At 31.9% G+C, this 11,324-nt stretch overlaps 1 protein-coding gene across 1 annotated transcript; it reads right to left on the bottom strand.

The window, feature by feature from the left end:
- Positions 1-3,233: 3,233 nt before the first annotated feature.
- Positions 3,234-10,825, bottom strand: LOC141703738 (putative 1-phosphatidylinositol-3-phosphate 5-kinase FAB1D). The gene is made up of 9 exons (XM_074507172.1): positions 10,801-10,825; positions 10,375-10,549; positions 9,887-10,028; positions 9,459-9,800; positions 8,067-8,897; positions 7,620-7,954; positions 7,197-7,258; positions 6,943-7,107; positions 3,234-3,599 (listed from the first exon to the last, which is right to left on the bottom strand). The coding sequence occupies exons 1-7, from the start codon at positions 10,823-10,825 to the stop codon at positions 7,204-7,206; spliced, it is 1,905 nt and encodes a 634-aa protein (XP_074363273.1). The 3' UTR covers positions 3,234-3,599; positions 6,943-7,107; positions 7,197-7,203.
- Between the last annotated feature and the right edge of the window lie 499 nt (positions 10,826-11,324).

The following is an 11,324-nucleotide window of genomic DNA, read 5'->3' as shown; positions in this document are numbered from 1 at the left end:
TGAAGCATATGGAACTTTTCTAAGATGACCCTTATCATCTAATAATTTAGGGCAGTTATCCTATGAGATCACTATCTTACGATACATCGGGACGTATCCCCTACTTGCCTCTTGCATTCTAAAATGATGCAATATTTTGTCAATATGTGTACTATGACTTAGGCCAATTAATCTTCTTATCTATCTATATATATCGTGATTCTCAATATTTAGCTAGCATCGCCTAAGTCTTTCATCGAGAAACTATTTCTCAACCAAGTCTTAACAGCCTGTAGAGAAGTTATGTCATTCCCTATTCGTTATATGTCATCTATATAGAATAATATGAATGTCACATGGTTCCCACTAACCTTCTTGTAAATACACGGTTCATCTGCATTTTGAATAAAGTAAACTCTTTGACTGTTTCATCAAAATAAATATTCCATCTACTTTAGGCTTGCTTTAACCTATAAATAGATAAAAGCAACTTACAAACCATCTTAGCAAACTTTGGATCGACAAAACCCTCAAGTTGTATCATATATACATCCTCTTCAAGGCTCTCATATAAGAAAGCGGTTTTGACATCCATTTGCCAAATCTCGTAGTCAAAGTAAGCAGCTATTCCTAACAAAATCCTAATGGACTTGACCATAGCAACTGTTCAAAAAGTTTCATCATAATATATATCATAATAAGCCACTAGTCGCGCCTTATATGTATGTACTTTACCATCCATGTCAGTTTTCCACTTGCACCCTATAGGTTTTACCCCTTAGTGTGGATCAACAAAAGTCAATACTTTATTTTGATACATAGATTCCATCTCGGATTTCATGGACTCCATCCATCTCTCGAAGTTTGGACCGTTCATAGAATCTTGATAGGTGAGAGGCTTATCATTATCCTAAGCATCGCATTACCATTTCGAGTCAAAATAAATCCATATTTTTTCTCGGGGTCATGGTGAATCCTACTTGATCTATGAATAACCCGTGTTTCCTAAACATGATTAATTTCTATAGTTTGATGTACATCCTAATCTTGTTCCATCTGTGGTTCAATTTTATCATGTGGTTCTCGATCTTCACCAAGATGTATTGTCCTCCCACTAATTTTCTTAGAAAGTAGTTCTCCCTGAAAAAATACATCCGTCCGAGCAACAAACACTTTGTTCTCAGAAGAATTATAAAATTTTATACCCTAGTCTTACTTGGATATCCCACAATATAGCATCATCTAATTTTGGTCCAAACTTGTCAGAGGCTAAACGTTTTACAAATGCTTCACGTCCCTAAATTTTTATAAATGACATGCTATGAAGTTTATCAGTCCATATCTCATATGGAGTCTTTTGAACCGCTTTTTTCGGAACTCGGTTAAACGTGTAAGCAGCCATTTCTAGAGCATAACCCTACAAACTTATTGAAAGATCCGCTTGACTCATCATCGATCGCAACATGTCCAATAATGTACGATTTCTTCTCTCAGAATATCTATTCAATTGAGGTGTTCCAGAAGGAGTAAGTTGTGATACAATATCACACTCCTTCAATAAACTCTTGAATTTGAGGCTTAAGTATACTCTTCCACGACCTGATCGTAAAACTTTTATATTTTTCTCTGTTTGCGTTTCTACCTTATATTCTTTGAATATTTCAAAAGAATTAGAAACTAAATTTTAAGATATTTTTTTAATTATAATTTGATTTAAAAATGCTACATATAAATAACATACTATTTAAAGTTAAAAAAAATATATTTTAAATACTTGAAATCTGTAATCGCACTCGATTTGAAATATTTCTCGGTGTCTAAAATATTGCGTCAATTTTATTTTCTAAATTTAAAAAATATATTTTTAATTCTTTCTTATTAAAACAAATTTAAGACATATTTTAATAACAATTTGATTTAAAAAATATATAAATAAAATACTATTTATAATTAAAAAATTGTATTTTTCATTATTTCGTATTTGTGACTACATTCGGTCGTAGATGTGCTTTGATTGCTAATTAAATAGCGCGCCAAAACTTTAAACAACTTATAAAATAAAAAAATTATTGGCGACGGACCTCGATCGCAGAAAGCCACTGGTCGCCGCCTTTATTTGGTCTCCGGTTTAGCTATTGATTAAAGTCCTTGATTTTGTTGCTGGTGTGGCATTTTCCGCAACCAACGTCGGTCGCAAATAAAAATCAATAGCTAATAAATTACCGCCAGTTTTTCACGGTTTTTTTAATGGAATGATTTAATATTTCTGTCCTATTAGCGACCACCGGCCGTCGCTAAAGTCCGGTTAGCGACGACTTTGGCCGCGGTCGCTGAAACCCGTCGTTGATCCAAAAAAATAGCTACTGATTTTGCGGTCACTGATAAACTTGGTCGCAGATAGACATTTTTATAATATTAATTATAATATACTCCTCCTTACTGTTCTTTATTACTTGACATCCCATGTCATGCTGTGTATCTATTCTCCTTTTCATTGACAAAAGAAATATAAACAAACTATAAAAAAATTATAAAAAAGCGAAAATATAGCAAAAAATATTATACTTATAATCGCGTACCTGCAAATAAAATAAGATTCCCCTTTGTAAATCAAATAATTGAAGGAAAAAGAAATGAAAAATAAGTGAGGCTTCTAATATTATTTTTTATTTTTATAATTAAGCATGCAGGTATTACCCATTTCTACTGTATAATAAAAAATAAAGAGATAGTGAATTTAAGCATAAAGTTATTATATGGTAATGAGCTAATTACCCAAGTCTTACAATAATATTAAATTATAGTATAAGTTTAGTTACCCAAAATAAAGAAACAAGTATATATGTAGCTCAGTGTTGATGTTATCAAAATATAATGAAATGGGCATTTAACTCAATTGATTGGGGTCATATGTTTGCACACATGTCACTACAAGAAAAACGGCTAAATACTACCGGCTCAAAATCGGTCGTATTTAACTAAATACGACCGCCAGCAGTAGTATTTAGCTAAATACGACCAATTTTAGTCCCGGTTGTACATATGGGAGTGATATTTAGTAGTCGGTTGTATTTAGTATGAATACGACCGTCTAAATATGATCGGTTAAATTCGACCGCTAAATTCAACCGTCCAAATTCAACCGACACCTGTCAAAATTGATTTTACACTTAAAATTTGAAAATCCCGCCCAAATAATTAAAATTTCTGAAATATTTTAAAAAGCCCGCCCAAATATTAAACTCGACCGTATCTTGTCAAATATAAGATATTAAATTCGACCCCATCCAGACGAATTAACAAACTCCATAATGTTACTTATTACATAAACCAGCAAAGCCATGAATTTCAAAAGGGAAAGATAGCGACCGAAAGCTTGACCGATTCCGCGGAGGAGCCTCTGCCATCTCCGTCGTCCCACGACGGCTAAAAGACCAAGTCTGGCCAGCTGACTTAAATAGTTATCGGAGAGAGGGGAGAGAGGGGGGGCAAAATACATGAAAACAGAGGTGGAGAAGCTTCTTAAAATCTAAGGAAAACAGAGTTTGTAAAGGAGCTTCCACCATTCCCACCTCCCCCGACTTTAGTTGCACATCATCTTTCAAGGACACACATCAAAACTACAAATTGGAGAGAGAGATACTAAATTACAAAATAGAAGAGAAGCGGCTGAACTCTAAATCAGGGTTTTATTAAGACAGAGAAAGATGTGCTTTTATTGATGTTAAACATCATATTCAATCCAACAGTATAGTATATAGCCTTTTGAATGGGCTTTGCAAATTTCCCAGACCAATTAAATATATTACTATTAAAATAAATTACTATATAATATAATATATATATTAACTTATAAATTAATATTAAAATTAGGATATTAAAAATAAATATTATTTAAAATAAAAAATGCATCTGATTTTTCCTCTCTACCATTGCCCAACTATTATTTAGATAAAATACATATTCATGGAATATATTTATATTTTATATTTGAATTTAAAATATGTAAAAAGTTTTAAGTTTCTTCCACTAATATATAACGACCAGTCTTAGTAATAAATTTGAATCTCGATTACATTTTCCAATAATATGTAGCAATTTGCTTGTGATCAACAACTACCACCATTGTCCATTTATTTATCAATCTATTATATTTGTCAATTTTTCAATTTTTTAGCTAAATAATAATTATTTGGGCCAGCACAACTCAATGAGTCCAACTCGGATAGTAAAGCCTATAGATAAATTAGGCGTACTACCTCTCTCACGCAAGAAAGGTAGGTGCAAAACAAAACTAAAAATCAAAAATTAACCAATTTATAAGTCCCAATTTATAAGTCCTTACAATGCCGACTTTTTAACAGTCAAATTTCAGTTTGACTAGTAGAGCTAATTAGTATTTATTCCTCAATTGATGTTTCAATTTTTTTAAAAATATTTTTAAAAAATTGGTATCTTCACCGTTCTCTTCCTCTTCCTTTTTTAACATTGCCATTACCCAACTATTATTAATATAAAATACATATTTATTGAATATGTTTATATTTTATATTTGAATTTAAAATATGGATGTCAATAGATATATATTAGTGATATAACTAAAGTTTCATATCCAAATAATTTTATTTGATTTGCCATTTTAATAGTCAAGCTTCACTGTAACTAGTACAACAAACTAGCGTTTATTCATGAAATGATGTTTGGATTTTTTAAACAATATTTTTCGACGATCCAACCGTATGGATGTCAATATATATATATATATATATATATATATATATATATATATATATATATATATATATATATATATATATATATTAGTGATATAAGCAAAATTTCAGATCAAAATAATTTTATTTGGTTTGCCATCTTACCGGTCAAACTTTAGTTTGACTAGTCTAGCTAACTAGTGTTTAGTCCTGAATTTGTGTTTCGATTATTTTAAAAATATTTTTAATCGATCTAACCGTATGGATGTCAATAAATATATATATTAGAGATATAACCAAAGTTTCATATCAAAATAATTTTATTTGGTTTGTCATCTTAACAGTCAAACTTCAGTTTGACTAGTCCAGCTAACTAGCGTTTAGTCCTGAATTTGTATTTTGATTATTTTAAAAATATTTTTCATCGATATATCCATATGGATGTCAACTAATATATATATTAGTGATATAACCAAAGTTTCATATAAAAATAATTTTATTCGGTTTTCCATTTAAACAGTCAAACTTCAGTTTGACTAGTTTAGCTAACTAGTGTTCAATCCTGAATTTGTATTTTGATTATTTTAAAAATATTCTTTATTGATCTATCCATATGAATGTTAATAGATATATATATATTAGTGATATAACCAAAGTTTCATATCCAAATAATTTTATTTGGTTTGCCAATTTAACAGTCAAGCCGCAATGTAACTAGTACAACTAAATAGAGTTTATTCATGAAATGATGTTTCAATTTTTTAAACAATATTTTTCAACGATCCAACCGTATGGATGTCAATAGATATATATATATATTAGTGATATAAGCAAAGTTTCATATAAAAATAATTTTATTTGGTTTGGCATCTTAACAGTAGTTTGACTAGTCCAGCTAACTAGCGTTTAATCCTGAATTAGTATTTTAATTATTTTAAAAATATTTTTCCTCGATCTATCCGTATGGATGTCAATTAACATATATATTAGTTATATAACCAAAGTTTCATATCAAAATAATTTTATTTGGTTTGTCATTTTAACAGTCAAACTTTAGTTTGACTAGTCCAGCTAACTAGTGTTTAGTCCTGAATTTGTGTTTCGATTAATTTAAAATATTTTTCATCAATCTAACCATATGGATGTCAATAAATATATATAGTAATGATATAACCAAAGTTTCATATCAAAAAAATTTTATTTGGTTTGTCATTTTAACAGTCATATTTCAGTTTGACTAGTATAGCTAACTAACGTTTAGTCCTGAATTTGTGTTTCAATTATTTTAAAAATATTTTTCGTCGATCTAACCGTATGGATGTCAATAAATATATATATTAGTGATATAACCAAAGTTTCATATCAAAATAATTTTATTTTATTTGCCATTTTAAGAGTCAAACTTCAGTTTGACTAGTAGTTAATTAGTGTTTAGTCCTGAATTTGTGTTTCGATTAATTTAAAAATATTGTTTATCGATCCAACCATATCGATGCCAATATATATATATATTAGTGATATAACCAAAGTTTCATATCAAAATAATGTTATTTGGTTTTCCATTTTAACAATCAAACTTCAGTTTAACTGGCGTTTAGTTCTGAATTTGTGTTTCGATTATTTTAAAAATATTTTTCACCATAAATATTTTTACATGTGATGAATGTTATCCTTATATATAAATATATAATCTACATTATACTAAAATAAAGTATAGATGACATCATCATATCTAATGTGTTAAGTTCTCATTTAAGAGTTTTAATCATATGTGTCAAACTCTCGTTAATTTTGTTGATATCATCTTCCACTAACAATCATCTCCTCATTTAATTTATTTTCAATCTTTCTCTTTTTTATTACCTCCACTAATTATATCTGTTACCCATTTCTCATTCTCTTTCTTCCTTTCTTATTAAAAATTTTCAATAGTTCCATATTATTCACTAATTTTTTCTTATTCAAAATTAATTTTATTTATACAAATATTCATCATTATAATTTTTATATTTAATAAAAAGTTGATAGTCAATATTTGTAGTTTGAAAAATATTATTTTTAAAATTTTGTATTTATAATTTTTATTCTTCTCTCATTTAATGCAAGTGTTATTACTACAATAACTAGCACTATAAATAATTTCTTTTACACGCACATTTTCTATTTCACAAGAACCTATAACATTAATTTGTTAAAGTCATTATACTTTCCGGCCAAAGTGCAAAGAGTTTTATAAGTAAGAAGCACAAACCTCAAATTGGCGTCTTTCCTGCCTCAACATCTCCACAATATCCGAGAATTCTCTCAGTGATCCTTGAATTTTGAGTTTTGATCCTTCAAAATGCAAACTGATGTCCTTCAAAAGTGTCTCGGCTTCAAGGAATACTTCAATTACTTCCTCATTCAAGTTTGATATCTATATAGGAAGAAAGATCAACATCAATTTAAGCAGGATAAGAGTAAATATTTCTTAAATCATTGCCTCATTGCTCACAGAAACATTACAGAGCCACTAGAAATATTTCATAACCCGTGAATATCTGAGCATTGCAACCATTGTCCCCAATCTGCAATGTGAACAACATCAATGAAATATGGATTAGTAACAAGGTGGTATTTGAAAAAACCTAAGAAAGGCAAGCATGACCCATGCATTGAGCATTCTAATAACAGATAAGTGAATGAGTACACCATATTTACAGACACGATGGGAAAAGCATAAAAGTTTATATGAATTTTGATGTTTTGGACCCATGCATCGTATAGTTCATTCTGAAAAACAAAAATAATGATGCCCGCTAATAGTTTAGAGGATACCACTCTCCTCTCGATAATAAGAGGTTGAGGATTCAAGTCTCTTTGAGGCATAGTTGTTTGTATATTTATTTCTGCAATTTACAATATAGACATTCATACAAGTTCACATACCCAAAGAAGTAGAGGAAGTCAGTATGCAATTGATGCCCGCAGATGGGAATTTTACTAGATGACAAGTGGTTCGCTAAGCTAAGTTCCAAAAACTTTCCAAAGGACAAACCACGGGCAGTAGCTGACATTAAGACTCTTTTTGTAGATAGTGTCTTTCCATTTTGAAGTTTACAATCACCACAGCGACTCCACATCCAAATTTTTCCATCGGTTTCACCAGGAAGATGCTTTTGTGTAATATGATGTCTAACATGTATTGTGAGCTGCTTACTGTGATGTGCATAATAATATATATGAGCTTCTGGTGATCCACCGCACAAGCTACATAAAAGCCTCTGAAAATAGAAGCGGCTATATGGTCATAGAAGCAATACGTATTTTAATATAAATATGTATATGAAGAAAGCACAAAAATAATTTTAAATCACATAAATAGTTTGTACTAACCTGATTGAGTAAGTTATCCTTTAAAAATATTCCAAGTGGAATATCAAAATTCCGGTAGAACTTAATATGAGAAAAATGACTCTGCTCACATATACTTCCGGTGGAGGAATTCCTGCGAGACATCAGTACTAAGATACTATCGGCATTAAACATTCTGTTAATATCATCCATAAACTGTGTTTGATCTTTATAGTCACCCCCAGAATTTTGTGTATACAATTGGGCTTTTCTCTGAACTGAGGTTCTATCACTATCAAGAGCCTTCTCTTCACCATTAATATTCTGTATTAGACTATAAGATTTAACATTTGCCACTAAATTGGTTGAAAGCATATTAGCTGATTGAACTTGACTGTAAGGAACCTCTTCAGTGATGCCTAAATATGTAGAGATAGGTTGCTGAGAAGAAGATAAAAGAGGAAAACTGTCACCAAAGCCTCTGTTTATGGAAGCTGAGATTGATAAAAAAGGGGTAAAAACTAGAGGTTTATATGGCTCATAAGGCAACAAGGAATCACTCTTTAACCCTACATCTCGTGTCCCTTCTTTATAAAATCCATCAGCGATGTGGATGTTAATTGCACCTGATGAATCACTTTTAACAATAGAATCCACGGGCCAAGGAACATATGCCTCACCGGAGAAAAAATATGGTCGTTGATCAGGTGATGACATATTTACCAGTCTATCAAGAGGGAGGGTAGAGAACATGGCCTTTTGATCTAGAAGGAAAGCCGTTTCAAGAATCAAATGATAAGCCACAAGGACTGCGTACTGGACCACAAGTTTAATCTTCTTCAGTTCTTCCCTGTTTGTTCCTTTCAGTAAAATCTGAAATTTTCCAAAATTCTGTAAATTCAGTGACATATTAAATTAACAGCTATTCTACACGAGGATCTACCATGTTTACATGACAATGAAAAAATTGAACGCAACAGCTACAACTGGCCAGTATCATGCCAAGACAACACAGAGTATTTGCTTTACCTGAGGATATGAGCCCGAGCTCTCATGCAAATATTTCTATAACAAGTAAAAACCTCTAATAAATAGGAAACAACTTTCTGCTTAATTGTTACTAATTTTAAATTCCTAATTGACCATAGTTGCAAGCCTTTATCATACTACACCAATATTCACTAAAAAAATCACAAACAATTTTGAGAAACAAAAAATAATGTGATATTAATAATCTTCACGAGTTACATCTACAAAGAGTGTAGAATAGAAGCTTATTTAAACGACAAATGAATTTTGGATTTCCAATTTCTTTTTTATTTTTAAGCATTAGAATGAAAGTCAAACAACAAGAAATACAAGGGCACCCTTTGCAAACTCAAAAAAGGTATGGTTAAGACTAGATGTAAACTTCATAAGCAAAGAGGAACTTACTGTACAACCCTGACGTGTAGGACAACCACTAAGGAACATCAAAGTCTTGCTGGGTTTTTTTCCACACTCTCCACTAGCAATATGTTCCTCTACTAACTTCTCGAAATGAAAGGAATCACATTGTCTGAGCTTTTTCCCAGTCAGTGTATCTAATGATAAGATTACTGAACCAGTACAGCGAGAAACTCTCTGCAGGCGGTGGAGTTTCATATCAATAACTAGTGTCATTCCTTTTGCAAGGATGGATTCTTGTATATCACGAGAAACAGTTTTTTCAACTAAAATTATGCTCGGGTTGCACTTCGCTATTCTTTCAATAATGGATTTATGGGTATCCTTCTCCTGCCCACGTCACTCATAATTAACAGATGTTGAATAGAGAGTAGTAAGATTCAAACGCTAATAATTCTTTATTTATGTCTTGAAACCTGTTTTATTGATTCAAATGATGACAATCCCCTCAATGAAAGATCAAGAGCACCCTGGATCAGCAACAGCCTAGGTTTATTGTAATTAGTTGGCATGTGCTTGTGTGCAGCGTGCTTTTTGAATACCATGCTAACTAACTGACTGCACATCAAAACGAATATAAGTTTCCAGAAATGGTGCCGTCCAACATCAGTGACTGGCTGTAATGACAATAACTATGCTGCATCAATGTGATCATTATAAATTCCACTATTAAGAAGCAAAAAGATATCTGTATACTTTGTACAGTTTTCTCATCATATAGAAAGGATGCATTTAAAGAGCTATGGTCTTCACTTCATAGCTAACAAACAAGTGAAACAAGATAGTTGGTCGGAACCACAACTGGTCATCAAGAAATATTTACTAGAATGGAACAGAGAGCTTTGAGGCAATTGACAATAGCATTAGGGCATTAGCAGCAACAAATACAGGTTTAAGCTATCACCTATTGCTTCGAGAACCACTTGCAACACATTTAACCTTAACATATCCATCAGGATCCATTGCCTTTCCCGCACCGATATCAGGCTTCACAAAGGAAGCAGCTTCCCAAGATAAGGAAGTCACAATATCCACCCAATTGTCTCCGTCGTTACCCAAAGGAGTGTTAAAAATAGCACCTGTATATACCAGTTTATATATATATAAGTGTTTCTTTATCTGAGAGAAAACAAGATAGATGCACTAGTAAGAGTCTGTTATTATTTCAAAAGAAGAACAGTACAATATAAGAGATTGGTTTAGCTGATAATGGCTAAAAACCAGGGACACAACTGATTCTCCTAACACGACTGAAACACACGATTATTTCTCTGGACTCCTATAAAATCTCTACTACGTGAAGACTAATTCCACAAGCTGATCTCTAGACATGCAGCAGTAACAGGCACGTGCATGTGTAAAAAGAAACTTACATTAAATAAAATAACAAGCTTAAATTAAAAACCCAACAATCACCCTCCTAATTTAAGCTTGTTTGCTTAACTCCTTCACTCCCAGTAGTTTCCGCATTCTCTCAAATTTAACAGTAGTGAGGCTCTTCGTTAACACATCTGCTCGCTGAAACTCCGTGCTGACATGCTTGACAATTATCTCACCCCTTTCAATGCATTCACGGATAAAATGATAGCGGATATCTATGTGTTTGCTACGGCCATGAAACACTGGATTTTTGGCCAAATCGATCGCGGATTTGTTGTCTATGTATATAACCACAGGACTAACAAAATCTCCAGTTATTTGTTTCAACAGGTTCCGTAACCAAATAGCTTGGCACGCAGCCGCTGTTGCTGCCATGAACTCCGCCTCGCAGGATGAGAGAGCAATGCACCGTTGTTTTTGAGATACCCAGGTCACTAAACTTTCATTCAGGTAGAATACCATGCCTCCAGTACT

Source organism: Apium graveolens, unplaced genomic scaffold (genome assembly GCF_009905375.1).
Source record: "Apium graveolens cultivar Ventura unplaced genomic scaffold, ASM990537v1 ctg7049, whole genome shotgun sequence".
NCBI classification, from domain to species: domain Eukaryota; kingdom Viridiplantae; phylum Streptophyta; class Magnoliopsida; order Apiales; family Apiaceae; genus Apium; species Apium graveolens.
The sequence above is the reverse complement of the archived record's forward strand: the minus strand, read 5'-3'. Positions and strand labels throughout refer to the sequence as shown.